We start from the raw sequence: 18228 nt of genomic DNA, 5'->3' as shown, positions 1-18228 counted from the left end.
AAGCTTAGGTCAGATCAACTGCAGTGATCTTCAGCAAAACAGACTCGGAGTTACTTACATCTGTTACTAATGATGGCACACGTGGGGCTAAAAGCCAATAAACACAAATATTACACAAAGTACCTTTTAAAAAAAATTAAATAACTTCCCTTCCAAAGATCCTTGTACTAAATTTACTAAACATATGTATCAATGGTCCCACATAATGAGTGTGTTTGCACAGGATTTGACAGCTATCAACATTAGTCTGACTGCACTTGCAGAGCCATGCGCACTGTAGGCTTTCAACACAAGATCAGATATGTGAATTCAATTGAGAAAGCATCTATGGGGCTAGTTTAATATTACGGGAATCACAAATTTTGCTTTGGAGGAGTGGTTACATTTTTTTTTTTAAAAAGCCCTTCAGCACTGTTGGCTCTTGTGAAAACCTGACTAATGAGGGTATTAACGGTCATTCTGCTGCATCTGACTCACCGTCCGCTGTGGGGTTTTAGTTGTAACTAAATAAGACATTATGCTGTGTGTGTTTGAGAGCGAGAGATGTGACTCCTCTCTCCCACTGAGGACTTTAGTGGTACTTTAGTAGTCAGTCATTAATCCAACAGTTGAGTCATCCCTGCCTGCAGAGGCACTAAATTCCTGCTCCCTTCGACAATGAGCTCTACAGCACTCGCAGCAACCAGAAATCACATGATGCTGTTGTTAGGAAAGGCAACTTGATTACTAATGTTCGGGTAATATATGTACTGTTACAATGGTGCGTACTCATTAAACACGAACATTTCAAAGTCAGCATGTGTAGAAGTAGTTAGTGTGCTCATGCTTCAGACTCCTCTTAAAAACTCTGTTTCCAACAGTTTTTTCTGCTCTTGGGTCTGCGGTATGTCAAGGGGAAGGGATTTTCTTAACATGGCATATGCAGACCCCCCAAAGGTGTTGTTCAAATGTTCAGTTTGTCAGTTACAGGCAATCAAAGAAAGTTGACTTTGAGGAAGACGAGCTAAGTAGTTAAACCGAGGCTCAGTATGAGGGAAAATAAGAACTTGTTTTGAATTGGTGATCATGCAAAGCTGCTATAATAGATTCCCAGAATAAAAACATATGGACCTCAAAATTATTTTAACGAGGTCCCCTTAAAAAAAGTTAATATGCTTTGGTTTTATACTGCAACAGTCTTGATATGGTGATACTTGTACCTACTGTGCTGCTTTTTATGGCTACTAATATATTTTTATTATGATTCAGGGCACCTGTTCTTAACCTACAAACACACACACACACATCGTCATTCATAACCCAATTATCCAAGGCTCTGTCTCTTGCCCGTCTGCAGGTGCTAAACAGTGATGTCACATGCTGGGTGTTCTGATGAGTTTTACTTTATGTATGCGATAGCCACACAGAGACTTACACCTGGGACACCCGTAGAGCATGACTGTGTGTGAGAGTGAACATGTGTTTTTATGCTTTTTAATAAAATACCTCAACACAGACAGACACGCACCGAGTTTGATTTAGAGCTTTTACCATCTGGTGTGTGTGTGTGTGTGTGAGACTAAGTAATCCTCCCGAGTCACTCCAGTTATACTGTAAGCCTGGTGTTTGAGGTGGGAGGGGAAAGCTTGTCGAGAAGATCTTTTTGATGGCTCCTGTGGGGTCACCACAGATATTTTTCTCCTCATTTCTTTTATTGCTGTTTTAAAAAAAATTGCAGTTTAAATTATTAGTTGTGTGTATGAGGAGAAAAAAACCCAGTTTCAGTTCAAATCAGTTAAAATGATCAAAATAACACTTTTTTCTTTTTCTCTCTCTCTTTTTTTTTTAAACATTCACTAAATCTTGGTCATATATATATACATAGTAGGGGTGCAACGATACACAAAATTCACGGTTCGGTTCGATACTTTGGTGTCACGGTTCGATATTTTTTCGATACAAAAAAATGTTCATGCCTTTTTAATTTGTCATTTATTAAAATTGTAAATATATATTTTAACTCAAAAGTACAGTTTTTAAATTTAATGTTGCTGAAACAACAAAGTAATAAAAAAGTAAATCTATCTGATTGAGGAATCACTCATCTTTGGAAAAGAGAGTTTATTACAGAGAAATGGCTCTTTCCAAAATAAAAGCTATACTATACGCTTCTTCTGGGCTATATTCTCAGCAGCATATTAAACATATCAGGTCCCCATAAGGAGAATCATGTGCTAACAGCTGTCTAAATGACTCAGGTAAAGCTTGTAGCATGCGTGCTTGTTGTTTTTGTCTGCTTCCACTTGTCTTTGCACTAGGATGATGTCGGTGTAAATGTGCAGTCATATTCGTTGTGTTCCCACTAGTGTTGTCTGCGTAAATCTCATTGAAATGACGTTAACGCCACAACACGGCAAATCTCCGTTAACAAGCTACCGCGGATCGCCCCGTGCGTGGGGCTGGACGGCGAACACGTTAACAAGCTAACTGCGCTAACGCACTAGTTCCCACCAATGTAATTGAGCATTGCGTGGCACATCCAACATACTGTTTTACTTTAGTCCATGACACGTAAACCTTCAGGGTCATACGTCACATGAAAACCAAAATAGTTCCAAACGGCAGATCTGAATTAGGGTGGGGGAGGTTCAATTTGCCATGTTGCAAGGAGAGCTTAACTTCTGTCTCGCTAGCTTGCCCTGCGCTCAGTGAATCTGCGTTCGACTACTCCGCCTAGGCTGCACTGTCGAGCGCAGATCCACTGAGCACTCAACACAGACAGCATCGTCTGCAAGTTGATAAAATAAATTAAACATTTTGTATTGTTCAATACATATGCGTACCGACCCGAAAGCACTATATCGAACGGTTCAATAACGATACAAGTATTGTTGCACCCCTAGTACATAGAGGTTGTTTAATCAGTGTTACATGCTAATTCCAAAAATAGGAGAATTGACATAAAGAGAAGGTGAAATACATTTAAGTGGAAATTCACAGACTTACAATCAGTCATGTGAAAAATACAGTGTTCACAGGACTCTACGCAGTCCCATAAAAAACCAAGTACACCCTTATTGCCTCCAAAGGAATTCAGAGAGAAAGAAGCAACCAGGTGCTGGTAATCAAATGCACTTGATTAACTCATCAGCAGCAAGTGTGCGCCTCTATAAAAGAAGTAGTTTTGGCAAGTAGCTGGTGTGAAATATTCAGGTGTGTGTTAACAGAATGCCACAATCTTCCCAGGAGTGGAGGTCCCAGCAAATTCACCCAAAGGTCAGACTTTGTGATGCTCAAAAAATCTGCAAAATCCTAAGAGCTATAGTTCAGACTCTGCAAGTCTCAGTTAGCAAGTTAAATGGAGAAAAAGATGGAACAAGTGTCGGTTGTTTGGAAAGCGTCTTATCTCTAAAAAGAACATGGCAGAACAGCTTGGGTTTTCAAAGTTGCATCTGAACAAAACCTGAAGACTTCTGCAGCAATGTCCTTGGGGTGGATCAGACCAAAGTGGAGATATCGGGCTGTAATGCACAGTACTACTTTTGGTGAAAAACAAATACAGCATGTCAGAACAAACAGTTCATACAGTTTTGGAGGGCTGATGATTTGGGCTTCTTCTGCAGCCACAGGAACTGGGCACCTTGGAGTCATAGAGCGAGCCATGGACTCCTCCGAATACCAGTGTTCCAGAGTCAACTAATGCTAACGCTTGGCCAGAATTGGGTAATGCAACAGGGCAATGATCCCAAACACAGCAGTAAATCTACAACAGAATGCGCAAACAAGAAAAGAATGGAGGTGTTTCGATGACCCAGGGAAACTGCTGTGGTGGTACCTGTGCCTGAATTGTGCATAAACGAATGCACACAAACGTCAATGAACTGAATCAACGCCGTGAAGAAGATTGAGACAAAATTCCTTCACAATGATGTGAAAAACCGATAAAGTCAAACAGGAAACAATCACTTCGAGTTATTGCTGTTAAAGGTGGTTCTACAAGTTTTTAAATAATGGGGTGTACTTAGTTTTTCACAAAGCTGCATAGAGTTTCTGCACAACTGCAGTCGATTTGTTTTGGTTTCCTTAATTTTGTATGACTTCTAAATTTTTACACATCTTTGAATAAAACTTTATCACGTCAAAGTGACACTCACTTTCCAGGGAGAGTTGTAATTATCATTCCTGTTGCTTTTAGTGTGGAATAATAAATCAAAACTGAACAACTCTGCGAACAGTGAACGTGTCTGTTTTTAATTTGGTCGGAGTTATTGTGTGATAATGAGACAGACTTCAACCTGTTTGTACAACCTTAAAAATCTAAATCACTGCGGCATGCTGTGAAAGATGGTAAGCAGTAATGAAAGGTCTATGTGATTGGTAATAAATGGGCTAAAAGTGGTATGGCCCTTTTAAGGAGGAATGCACCCCACAGTTTTTATTATGTCGTGGTTGAAAGGGCAGAGGAAGAAAGGGTAAGTAGTCGGAGAGGACGTAGGGGTGTTGATAGATTTGTTTATTGAAACGTCTGGGACTGCATTGTTTTCTTAAGGTTGTCGCTTCGTAAATGTCACGTTCAGACTTTTGACTCCGCGTCTCCCTATGTGAAAAAAATTGTGTGAATGAGTGAATGCATGACGGCTGCCCTCGGGGCGACATCTATGGTAGATGGCAGAGGACAATCACGCATTATAGCTGGTTTTGCCGTTTTTTTCATCAAGTGTTATAGTCCTTCGTGCAAAGGAACACAGATTAAAAGTGGCTTGAGCAAACGTGAAGTAAGCATTAAAGATAAAACCAGCAGGTGACGAAGAGAATCAAAGCACACTCCCCCAGAGGTAGCACCCAATTAAGATGGTAAAAGCAGCGCAGGTGTGCAGTGTGTATTTTAATCTATTCGTTTCTGTGCATCACACTTTTCCATTGTGTGCAAACGGTGGATTTTAATGCTTTGTTTTCACGAACTGAGGACACTTTGTGAGCTTTGATTTCCATCTCTGTTTTTCCTTTTACCCACAGACATCCCAGGATGCTCATCAAAACGGGATTAGTGGACGCTCACCTCTACTGTCTGAAAAAGGCTGTCGTGGACTTCCTCACAGAAAACAAGTAAGTTTGGGGGGGTTGAATCTTTATTTTAACAGGAAGTCCTACTGAGATCAGACTGTTTTACAAGAGAAACTATACAAACTCGTAAAATATTACCAAAAAGCTGCAAGAACAAAATACAAATAACCACACCAAGAAACACTAGTGAACTCTCAAGAAAAACATGTCTCCATCACCATATTCTTTATGATGCTTTTGAAGTGAATAATGAATATAAGTATGTCTATGTTTAGATCTTTCTGCAAAGTAAGTCCACAGTGGACATAAAAATTTCCCCAGACCTTTTTCACTTATTTTTGACTGTATTTTTTTTTGTTGAATTTTGAAATTTTCCTGTTTATGTCTGCTCCATGAGAGGTATTACCCAACAGACTTAGACACATATAGACACAAAATATATGCATACGCCCCACACTCAAGCTGACATGAACTCTACCTTGCTGCTTAATCTGTGTGTGTTTAACATGGTTACATGGTGTGTAAGGCTTTGAAAGGTTCTGTTAGCATGGTATTCTAGTGAGGTGTTAATTTGTTTTACTATGTGCCACTGAGACAGGCTGTTAGGCCTTTAGCCTCTGAAGTGAAGCGGTGTGACGGGGGAGCTCGCTATAGCCGGAGGAGTCTGTATAGGAGTCTGTCTCTGTGCTGCATCTGAAAAATGAAAGGCTAAAGCTGTTTTCACTATTTTGAGAATCAGGGTTTGTCAGCACTTGCTCTTGTTAACCTGAAACAGACAACAGGAAGCGGGCCGCTTCAAACGTTGTCACTTCTTGAATGCTGGGTAAATGCTTGCTGTGAATTTCTTTGACAAAACCTTATACAAATGCCTATTTTCACACAGGTAGTGGGAACTAGCACTTTGAAGTCCTAAAATTAGCATTTGCATTCTTACATTTTCCTTTTATATTAAGCAAATTGATGAAAATTGTTTTGACAATTTTGAAACAATATTATTTTCAGCAATATTGATTATTTGTCATGATTATTCGTTCATTTTAGGGTCAGTAATTTTCTAAATTTAACACTGCTTTCACTTCCATGTGATGCAACATGTTCCATCTTTATGTAAAAATAAAACTACTTTTCTTCATTTACCCAAATTGAGTGCATCTTTTAGAAGGAACAAAAAACATAAAAATATGAAAAGCACAAAATTACATGAGAGGGGACTGCTATCTTTGGTCAATGGAAGTGTGATTGCAGTTGTGATTTCAGCACATCTTTGTGAAGGAATATGTAGACGCACTGCACAGCCTGAGTTTTGTGGACGATTTGCGTCAGCAACAAAGCATTGTTTTTCTTGGCCTTCATGCCTTAATTATCCTGCAGTTTGTGGTGGTGCATTTTCAGGCATGTGAATAAGTGGCTTATATTGCTTTGAGGCGCAGACACACCTCTACAGCACTGTTTGCATCTGATTTCTTCTTGGTTAATATCACTAAATCCAAAGTATCTCCAAACAGCAGATGATAGTCCACTTTGAGCAGAAACTCTTTACCGTCTGCTGTGCCATACATTTGATTTTTGTTGTGCGTCTGTCTTTTAACACACTGTTAGTCATCCTGAGTACATCCAGGAAACCTCTAGTTGTCCAGTGCAGGGAACAGCTGTGATTGTCACATGCAGTCGCATTGTCAGGCTCTGATATAGGGAGCGCTTGATTTGCTTTTGCTTTGTGTTCTATTGGCGAAGCATTTACTTTAAATAGTGCTTGATTGTATCCGTTTAATTTTGGGAAGCAAATATAATATTATTTGTTGGCAACTTCCCAAAACTGGGTGGCGATGAGACTTCCACACGTGTATTTTGTAACTTGCACATTATTTCATGAAGAAGTGGGTACCACGCTGAAAGCCGAATTGTGGAAATCATTTATTACCCATTGTTAAAGTTCAACAACTATAAATGGAGTGCATCCACACCAGGCTACTTTTATTCCACTCAATAAATCCAAAGCCAAGCCAACAAACACAAATCCCCTTTACTAATCCTGTGAATATTTTTGGTTAAAGCACTTGAAAGTAGCAATTTGCCATAGAGATGCAGATGTAAATCTTACATCATTGCATCACCAACGCACCCTCTACCGCCACCATATATCATCTCTCTTGTTAGATGACTCATTTCTTTCTTCAGCTCTTTTCTTGGACTCTTTTCACGGCTCCTCTTTGCCTCTCTTCCTTTCTCCTCAATGTTCTTTCTCTGTCTCTTGCTCAAGGAGAGAAATGGACAGAGTAACTGTTGTTTTTCTCCTGTCATTCAGATGGAAATTCTAATCTCCCTTTAAAAGAAAGTAAGAGAGGGCAAGTGGAGGGGTGTGTGGTGTGGTAGAGAGGAACACTGAACACAGCGCAGTCCAGAGAGGAGGAAAAAGAAATTAAGATGAGGATATTGCCTCCTGATTTACACAGAGAGAAACTTTGAAGAAAGCTCACTGTTAGCTCTTTTTATTTTTTTTTAATTAATGTATTTCTTGCTGGAACATCATCAGTCTTTAGTCAGTGCTTCCTTTCCTGATTTTGATCGACGTCTTTATAGGGACAATGACTCCTTTATACATCATTCAATTATTTATTACATGCTGTTATTGAGTGTTACACAATTACTGCTTACAACTACTCTGGTGATATTCATAAAATACAACCATTTTATTCCAGTATAGTCTATATCTTTTCATTTTTACCGAGATATATTGTAAGATGTTATGATTGCATAGCATGAACTAGTGTTTCTTATCTGATCCAGTTGCTAAATGACTAAATTAATTATGTGTTTCTTTTGTATCCTAGGTCTATCTCATCGATCCGTGGAGAGTTGGTGCCATATTTGGTGCGTAAACAGTTCTCCAAAACTGTTAACAGCCAGAAACTGAAAGACGACACAGACGATCAGACCCAGGAAAAAAACGATGGGCCTGCAAACCACGGTTATTGTTTGCATTCACATAACATATCTTCACGCTCAGAATCAGAGGAGGAACAGCATTTAACAACCCAAGCATGATTCTTCTTCTTTGTCTTTTGGCTGGTCCCTTTAGCGGCGCCACAGCAGATCATCTGCCTCCATCTCACCCTGTCATCAGCATCCTCCTCTGTTACAACACTCTGCATGTCCTCCTTCATTTATCCTTGTATTTTCTCTGTGGTCTTCATCTTTTCCTCCTTCCTGGAGGCAAAATAATTGATATCCTTTGTTCAGTACATCCACTATCCCTCCTCTGCAGATGTCCAAACCTCAGTCTTGCCCAAAGACTGCAACCTTTTTAAAATTCTTCTTCATCTTGCTTATAAACATTCATCATAAAGAACTTCTAGGTTAGGGCATCGCTGCCTAAGGCATCAGCTTCTAACCCTCTTCTCTTCCTGCATCTCTTCCTCTTTTGTCCAGAGCTGCTCATCTCATCTCGGGACGAGCCTCTCCTCCAGCTGGCGCAGGAGCGCTCCTGCTGGAATGACCACCGTGGTGATATGAGTGAGGCCTACCATGGAGGAAAGCTGCGCTGCTATGTTCACATTATGGACCAGGGTCTGTGCTGCCGGGTTAATACTCTAGCTGCTTATATAGAGGTGAACCGACTGGTGAGTCAAACATTCGACTGTTTGTTTTGTTTGTTTGGGGTTTATTTTACGTGTATGCCATGACTACAATAGCCTAATCGTGGTTAAATGCTTATGTGTACATGCTGTTCCCAGAAAGTTGATTCTGTTTGTCTGGACGTAGCAACATCAGTGGGAGAAACGTGAGAAACCAGACTGAAGAAGTCACTTGAATGAGTGATGAAATGCATCTCCCACTGAAAACGCTACATCCAAATGAGTCAACTTTCTCTGATTTCCTTTCTTGGATGACATCACACCGCTGTCAGTAAAATGTCATCTTGAAACTTCAGATTTAGTATTTTCGGTCACCAATTTGATGATAAATTTACTCAGGTCATACATTTAGTAAGAGCTGGTCCTTTTATCAAAGACTTTTTGCAGTTGGACCGTGGGAACTGCCCCCTGATGGCCATTTTTAGGAATGCACTTTTAAGTTGACTTTACTTGTGAAGGAACATTTATGCCTCTCAGCTATTCTAAAAACTACAAACCTTGTGGTCAACATGTTTGGCTTTTTAAAAGAAACGTTGTAAACACGCGGACACTCCATCCATCTTTTGTTTACAGTCTGTTTTCAAACTCATTACTACTTTCTTAATCACTCTTTCACTCCCCCCGTTTTCTCTCTGCTAGGCCCCAAAGCTGTTTGAAGAACCATCAGTCCATCCATCTGCTGACATTTCTGAGAGATGTCAGGTGAATATAGACTACAAGCCATGCTTGTATTTCAGTTATCTAGCATTTCCCTCTTGTTTTGAACTTTTTCAGATTGTCTTCACTTCATCAGAGCCTTTTATTGTCGTCTAAAGGCACTTTACAATACGTGGACTAAAATTGTGTATGCATGTATCTCCGTTGCTGTTTGTGGTGGGCTTTCAGATGGGATCAGATAGTATCATTGGAGCTGAGTGCCACATTGCAGACAAGACTTCCATAAAAAGGTCTACTATTGGAAACTTCACCACTGTAAGAGAGAAGGTCAAAGTCACCAACTCCATCATCATGCATGGCGTTACCATCGAGGAGGGGTGAGAACACACACAGTTGTACACAGACATGCACACACTTGCTGAGGTTGTGTACTTTGAAATGGTTTCTTGAACGCATTAATTTAACCTAAAAAAAAAAAAAAAATTTCACCTTGAAGGCATGTTTATAGATTAAAGTTTTAATTATCTGGCTTGTTTTTTTAAGTGTGAAGTTGCTACTTGCATGTGGTGGGTGACAAGCAGCAGTTAGCAAGCACACGTTTCTAAACAGAAGCATGAAAAAACACTTTTATCCTCCTGTTCAGCTGTTTATATTATTTACTTGACTTGAAGTGAAGGAACATTTATGCCTCTCAGCTATTCTGAAAAACCACTAAACTTGTCATCAACCTGTTTGGCTTTTTTAGAATTTATAAAAGCATAGATGTGGCTCCCTCTTCATTCGCTGCATACCTTTTTATTGGTGTGTGTGTGTGTGTGTGTGTGTGTGTGTGTGTGTGCGTGTGTGTGTGTGCGTGCGTGTGTGTGTGTGTGTGTGTCCGGTGATAGGACGTGTAACAGGTTTTTTGTTTTCTGCGTTCTGTGGGATCGCTGAGTTAACAATGTAACTATTGGTGTGCAACCAGCCAGAGACCAGTTCCAAACGAACACAGAGCTGGTGTAGTGAAACACACAACATCCATACATTTCATTTAAGCGCCTAAATTACTTGGCTATACCCAGTTTCCCACTGGTCCTAGAATTTTTGGAATACCACAGGAGTTCAGATGATGCTTTCCCTAATAGCCCGCCGCTATTTAATAAAATCACGTGTTTGGTTTAGCCTTTAAGGATCAGTTGTCCCTCCAGTTTGCCATCTTTTATTTAAAGAATGGTTTCAGCACAGGGGTCTAATCAGGCTCACCAGGAGGTAAACATTGTAATTACTTCACACATGCACGTCTGTGCTTACATGTAGCGTGTTGCAAATTGTGTAGGTTTTTTTTTTTTTTAATGATGTTATTCTTCCACTTCGTATCATTTTTAACAGCAAAACAAAAACCCACCATACAGCCAATGTGCTGCAAATTGCATCATGTCAACTTGAGATTTAGGAACTCCAACTTGGTTAAAGAAACACAGAAGCTCAATGGAGAGCATGTCAGATGTTGTAGTTGTGATTTGAGTCCAGTCTGAGTAAGGATGCAGCAGGATTTCTATCTAGTCCAGTTACAGCTGTCGTCAAGAGTTAAGGTGGAAAGAACTGACTGCTTTGCACAGAGAGCAACAGTGTCTACTGTAGAATTAGCATGTAGATTGATCTGTTTGGTGTCTTAGGGCAGGAATATTGGTTTAAAGGGACTTATCTTGGCTCTGGATTTTAATGCTCTCATTCACAGGCTCCTGTTTCTTTTATCTTAATTCTTCTTCCTCTCTCTCTTTTCTTTACATCAAGGCCTCAACGCCATCTCCCTCTCTTTCTGTCTCTTGCAATCTCTTCTTAAGCCTTTCAGGGACCCCAGCCAGTTAGCATGGGGACCCTCATCATGCCCATGTAGGTGCACGCACAAAGGCGTGAAAGAAAGAGAGACAGGAGAAGGGAAGAAAGAAGCGAGGGGAAAGCAGGCTAGCACGCAAGAAAGAAATTGCAATTCTTTCTTTTCTTTCTTTGAGGACATAAGAAGGAAGGAGAAAGAAGGAAAGAAAGAGCCAGTATGAGGGGATTAGCAGACCCCAGCCATGTCGCAGAAACCCCTCGCGTTTCTGGTTTCTTTGTTTGGTGCTGACCAGAGCTTGTTGACAAAGCGCTGCATGTTTGGGAAGGGGGATAGTTGGGGTCAACTTTATAGGGGAGGGTTGGCACAGGAGGTGGGGGGTTGACATGCGTGTGTGTGTGTGTGTTTGTGTATGAGTGTAATAGAGAGGGAGGATGGTGGGGGGGGTCATGGCAAGGAGGAGCCCTGGTGTTAGTAATTAGTGGTGTTTCAGCTTCGAAGCTTCTTTGGTGGTCTCTCTCTCGCCCTCTCTCTCTAATGTTACAAAACTCTGAATCTTGTAATCTCCCATCACCAACTACCACCACCACCACCTTCTAGGTAGTAACTTAAACACACACACACACGCACACACTCTTTTCTCTGTCTCCCTCCAAGCCTAACCACCTGAATAGAATGAGCCAATACAAACCTGTCTGTGTGTGAGGTGCACAGGGCCAAGTGTGTGTGCGTCACTGCCTGGGCAAGACCTACATGTGTTCTCCACTGGGCTTCCCGAGCTTCTGAAACACACGCGCGTTTCTTACCCCACACACACATTCGCACATACACGCCCTTCATGGTTAGTCGACACAGGACACACAGGACTGTCTGTTTCTCTCTCCAAGAATTTTATGGTGATGGTTTGGCTGAATGTGAGCATGCACAGTCGGTTGGCACTGCCAGCTCAGGTGGGACTCCAGAACGGGGCCTACAGCGTACACACACACGCACACACACATATATGCGCACACAGCGTGGGCACCTTCCTTAACTTAATAGAGATGCTAATGTTGTGTCATTAAGTTTGTTTGATTGGATAGTTCGGATAGTTTTGAGTTTTCGGAGCAGGTGTGAGGTGGGGAAAACAGTCCGAATGTCTGTGTAACCTCCGGTGTGGCCCTCAGTCCATGACGGTGCAAGTAAAGAAGCTTAGCGCCCAGCTGGAAAGCTGCGCCTTTTCCTGTGAAGCTCCCAGTGCTGCATGAATGTTCTTTGCTGTGTGTACCTGCCTGTGCGTATTTACACAAGGGCCCAGAGAGCAAACAACTGAGCTGAAAAATAATGTTTTAGGACTAATGATCTACTGATTCATCCCTTATTCAGGTAATACAAGATTTATGAGTCTTTTAAGAGGATTTTCTTGAACTGTATGTTTAGGAAGGGAAATTTGTGCATTTTTTTAAATATTTTGAGGATAGTGTGGAATAATATTTCTGTCAATTTTAGAAGACTGAGAAAATAGTTCTCTTGGACAATGTGACTGCTTTTGTTACTCTTGTAATGGTTTTCCCTCTCGGCCAAATCACTCTTGAAACAGCGATTAAATCCCGATGAGATTTTTAGCTGGATGAACAAGGGTATTTTTCATGAAATCTCTGGTAAAGTGGTGATGCAAAGAGAGCCACAAGTTTGTGGCATCTCTTCATGTAATGTCAGTTTTCTTTCCTCTGTTTAAAGGAGCGTTAAGGTCCCAGTATACGTGCTGCATTGGTCGCTTCGTGTGCTGCCGATAACGTCATCTAGCAGCCACGTCCGTTTATGCTCATCACCACAGTGTAGGTAGCTGCTGCAGTTTTCTTCTGAACAATAGGTGTGATCACTCTAAAAACACCTTCCCATCAGCACTGATATTGGAGAGAAGAAGTCAAAACCAAAGGCAAAGAATTTTTTTTACAAAGTCTTATATTTTCAAATTGTTGCAACATCTGTGATTCTATGAACATCTGTACTGATATACCATTAAAACTGCAGTAAAAACCGACATGCTGACGAATGGCATCGTCGTGAGATGGCATTCACCAGGTACCGCACGGCAGGTATAATGTATACCTGTTAGCTCTCCATGCATAGAGCCACCAGCCATCACTGTGGGAACATAGTGGCCAGCACACATGCAGATTTATTGATATAAAATCAAATTCATGCAGTTTGTGTGTGTGTTATTTTCAGGTGTAATATCCAAGGCAGCGTGATCTGCAGTAATGCTGTTATTGGCAGAGGAGCAGACCTCAAATACTGTTTGGTGGGAAATGGACAACACATCGAACCAGAAGGTAAGAGGCACCGAGATAAATACACACATATGAAGAAATGGCCTATCAGTGTTTATCACCTGATTTCATTTTATCCTGTTCACTCTTCTCAGAACGCCAACGTCTTGCCGTTCGATTTTAGCTATATGAAACAGTCTACCTCGGCAGGTAGTTTGTCTGGTTGTAAAGGGTTTGTGAACATTATAATTTCTGGCTTTATAAGCACTTATATGGCTTTATTTATTTATTATTTGACCAGTTGGCAAAGCAGTTTCACCACAAGGTGAGTTTAATAGCTGCTCTGGTGCCCACATTATAGTCAACTCCTGTTTCCTCTGTCAGTACTCGCATTTCGGTTTGTACATTTGGACTTTTAATTCTTTTAAATGACACAGTTAAACAGGAGCATGTTTTCAATCCCCAAACTAAATGGACACTATGGGATAAATGATGGCCTCAGTAAAACAAATATCCTGAGCAATGGGCAGTAAAATCCTAGTATGGACCAAAAAAGCAGAGACATCTTGCACTCTTAACATTTTCCAGCACAAAAAATAGCTCTGACAGGCTGTAACGTCCAGGTTTTTTTGATGCGCTTATTTGTACTTCTCCCTGGCTGACTCGGATAAGGTGTTAATGTATGTGTGTGGTATCTGTTTATAAGTGCCAAGTGTTTGAGCCAACTAGGAAAGTTTCTTCATTCTCAAGTCTGATTTGTCAGAGATTTTTTTTTTTTATTTCCTTAATCCTCTTGTCCCAAAAGCTAGCTGTGCGTGTGTGTATGTATGTGTGTGTCACATTGATGGAGAGGTTAGAGAGCAGGGCCAGAACAGGACCACCCGGAATTCAACAGCCTCCAGCCACATCCACACACACTCGCATTCACACACACACATACACATATAGAGAAAGAGAGGGCGAGCTCAGCTACCAGACTGAGCAGCCTAATTGAGTGAACAACAGGGTGTTCCAAGAAACAACAGTGTGAATTTGAGCTAAACTTGTCTAAAACTGTTGGAAACAGCTGAAGCCTTTTGGAGCATCCAGTGAGCGATTGCTGCAGGAAGTCTGATCTTGCTTCAGCTGTTTTGTTTTTTTTCCCCCTTTTTGCTGTTAGACAGTTCCTGGCATTATTATACTAAACACTGGAAACTTGGACCTGTGTTTGCATGTGCTATAAGGCCAAAACAACAGCAAAGATACAGCCTTTCACCATAAATTGTCTCCTTTTATTTTAACACGTCTAGTGTATACAGCAAATTGAAGTCAGATTCATCAGACAACCCAAAGCCAGTCGTCTTCCTTAGAAGATTTTACAGTTTAAGAAAAAACCCAAAAAAAAGTAGCAGATGCAGCAGAGAGATTTGATTCGATTTGAAATAAAAACGGACTGAAAAAGAAGAGTGTCACACAGGTTTTTAATATATGTTCGATTAATCTGCCGTAACCTACTTCAAAAGATTTAACACAACAATTCTGGAGATTCAGTTTAACAGTGGCTCGCACACAGCCTGGCTGTGTATGAAGAACGGGTCAGATCAGATTATTCTGTGTAATGCTTTGCAGTAAAGATAAGCCTTCTTTCCCTCCTGCATTACATTGTTACTGCAGGAGAGCACAAGATTACCTCTCACCACCAAATTAGCTGGCTGACAGTGGGCTGCTAAAGACATTACACACCCACTCTGCTGCTGAAGCTGTTAGCAGCTAAGGACCACCCTGACAGTTAGCCACGCACACACACGTGCACGCATGCACGCACGCACACATACAATACACACGTCTACGTCCATCAGGTGTTGATATTTTAAAGATACATACCTCTCCTGTAGATGTTCTGACACTCAGATATGCATTCGCTATTGCAGGTGTCACACATACACTGCCTTTTATTTACACATGCCAACGATGCGAGATCACGCACTGGTCTTAGATGCTTTTGAATGTGTGCTTTTATTCTGTGAGTTACAAAACAATTCAGTGTTTTCTTTAAGAAAGCTCTCTTTCTTTCTGTTTATATGTGTAGCACATTTTATGATGTAGGCATAGAATAAGTGGGCTTCAAAAACATAGACAAAAAAAGGCAAAGATTATCTATGACCGAATGCAAACAGCAGCTTTTGATAAGAATGCTTTGCTATAAGAAGGATGGAAAAGGAAACAGTCACAGTAATAATTATTCCAAAACACAGGTTTTTTTACCCCCACGTGTTGGCTCCTTTTATGTGTGTCACAGGCCCAGCAGTAGGAATATGTAACATGTAATGTTACATATGGTCCTAATACATCTACAAACTCTATTAGTTAGTGACAAATTATCTGGCCCAGTGTCAGTAACCTTTCCTCCCTTTCTTCCCAGTCACTCCCTCTTGTTCCTGCTCCTGCTGTCCCATGCTCCATTTGTTCTCCCCTCTTCACAGCTGAGGATAAGCTCATTCTGAGCAACAGATTCCTTCACACTAAAACCTGTCTGTGTGGATGGAACATAACTCTCTGCCACCGTTTGCTTTGGATCAGTACCGACGCTCGGGGATGGAGGGAAAGAGCCATGCACGGGGGAGTCGGGGCTGACTTTCCTCATGTTAAACTAGCTTTGAGTAGAGAATGATTTAAGAAAGGAAAAGAACCAATTAACTCCTTATTGGATGTGTATTCAGTTTGTTAGCTACTAGAAATATTATGCAGAAATAAAAAAACAGACTTTCTATTGCACTAAATATTTTGTTAGTTGATTTTTTTTCTCCTTCAGTTAATGAAGGTTACACTAAAGGGACAAAAGTGTTAGGCCACACCTCTTAATCTTTTAGGTTTGGTGTTTTCAGTAAAGTTGTTACAGGTATATAAGATCAAGCACCTAGCCATGCAGTCTGCTTTGAAAGCGTTTGTGAAAGAGTGGGTTGTTCTGAAAAGCTCACTGGATTCGAACATGGTACTTCAATAAGACACCACTGCTGCAAAAAGTCAATTCATAAAATGAATTCCCATCTAGATATTCCACGATCAGCTGTAAGTGTTATTATCGCAAAGTTGAACAACAGCAACCCGAGGAGCGTAGATTGTAGAAATCACCAACTCTCTGCTGACTGAATAACTCTAGATTTCAAACCTCCTCCAGCAGTAACATTAGCACTAAAACTGTGCTCCGGGATCTTCATGGTATAATGTTTATAAACAAATGATTAAAAAAAACTCATGAAGAAGTGCACGAGTAGTCCAAGGTATAAATGTAGCTGCCAAATGACAAATTTTATTATTAGAAATCTTTGCATTCTTACGACAAAAAATCTAATATTTGTTTGGCGCCTGTAGCCAGTGATGTCAGCACTGCTGTGTCTGTGATGCGGAAGGGAAGGTGTTCACATTACAGGCAGTCGTTTTCAAACGATGAGCACATTATGGGTATTGTTAAAGCCCAACAACAACGATCTATAGTCATTCGGCATTTGAAATATATATTTTTTTAAATGTGTTTAGTGCACCAGTTGGCAATAAAGTGCAAGTCCATATTGCATGGTGGCAATATTCAGGAAGAGATCACTGAAGCTGACATTTGTGGATTGCACATTTTTGAATTTGTTTTTTCCCCTGTTTATTTTTTCAACTGTGAAGATCACAAGAGCTGCAACTGATATAATCTCTTTGTCATATCTCTTTTCTGCAGCTGAACGGACTAACGAGATCATCGTTGGAACAGACCAGCTCATGGAGATCTAGTTTTCACCTCATTAACCAATCCAAGTGCAGCAAAACACGGCCCTAATTCCCCCAGTGGATAGGCCAATCAGAAGCCTAGACTTTGACCTCAATTGGCTTTTTTGTACACAGTGTCCAAATAAACTCACGTCAGCTTGAACCTGTGGATCCGTGTTTTTTATTTCATTTTATTTCTTTTACTGTTTTTAAGAAATCCTCTTTTTCTTTCATTTTACAGACTTTTTCTGTGGCAGTACCGAGTCAATCTTAGCAATCATGTCACCACATTAGTTATTATCAGATCACTACTGTCTCTTAATAGCAGCAGTCAATTACTCAATTTAGCCTGTTCCAGAGGGAGGAGCGCGCACTCATGCACGTTCGAATGTTCACGGGTGTTTACACATGCACACTGTGCAGCTGTGAAGACCAGAGAAGGGAGAGAAAAGGCAGTGGGAGGGAGACCACAATGGCGTGGGGGTTGAGTTTATTTGTACACAAAAATGGTGTATGTGTAGGCCCCGGACCACCCAACTCGATCCTGTATCAGTTAACACCGACACCCCGCCCTCACACGCACACGCGTTCACGAACGCAGCAAAGGAGGAAGCCGACTTGCACCCGATGCTTTTCTTTCTTCTCCTCTTTCCATTACTGCTCCTTTTGCTGTCAGGAGATTTATTGCATTCCATCACTCGACTTTTTTCTTAAATTACAGGTTTGAGGGTTCCTTAGTCACAAAGGAAGAAGATGAGGACAGGGATGTCTGCAGGGATGCTTTTTTGTGTACATGTGCGTGCGCGTGATTTACTGTCCCCCGTTTCTTATTGTGTCTGTGGCCTTGCATGAGACATTTAGACTGTCTCTTGTGGCCTGATTATGTGATGTTCCCGTGTGTGTAGGAGAGAGATTATCGTGGTCCGGGTTTTTTTTTCCCTTCCCCTCTCTGGTGTCCTTTAGATAGCCTTGTTTGTCTTTATCAGCTATACAGTCATGTGTTTCAAATAAATACTCACTAAAAATGACAGTTACTTCTCTGACTTTGTATGTAAACTCTTGTAAAGTACAATTTACTGTCATAACAGTTTAACTA

The 18228-nt window shown here is 40.9% G+C and overlaps 1 protein-coding gene across 1 annotated transcript in view; it reads left to right on the top strand.

Moving 5' to 3' along the window:
• The window catches only part of eif2b3 (eukaryotic translation initiation factor 2B, subunit 3 gamma), a 35698-nt gene extending 18403 nt beyond the window's left edge, over positions 1 to 17295 (top strand). Inside the window, exons 6-12 of the mRNA XM_005721302.1 lie at positions 4996 to 5085; positions 7875 to 8011; positions 8473 to 8663; positions 9318 to 9380; positions 9564 to 9712; positions 13360 to 13463; positions 17104 to 17295. Of these exons, the coding sequence (XP_005721359.1) occupies positions 4996 to 5085; positions 7875 to 8011; positions 8473 to 8663; positions 9318 to 9380; positions 9564 to 9712; positions 13360 to 13463; positions 17104 to 17156 (787 nt within the window). The 3' untranslated portion in view covers positions 17157 to 17295. The remainder of the gene's footprint in view (positions 1 to 4995; positions 5086 to 7874; positions 8012 to 8472; positions 8664 to 9317; positions 9381 to 9563; positions 9713 to 13359; positions 13464 to 17103) is intronic.
• The last annotated feature ends 933 nt before the right edge of the window (positions 17296 to 18228 follow it).

Source organism: Pundamilia nyererei, unplaced genomic scaffold, assembly GCF_000239375.1.
Source record: "Pundamilia nyererei isolate P.nyererei 1_Seehausen unplaced genomic scaffold, PunNye1.0 scaffold00004, whole genome shotgun sequence".
Classification (NCBI taxonomy): Eukaryota; Metazoa; Chordata; class Actinopteri; order Cichliformes; family Cichlidae; genus Pundamilia; species Pundamilia nyererei.
The sequence above is the reverse complement of the archived record's forward strand: the minus strand, read 5'-3'. Positions and strand labels throughout refer to the sequence as shown.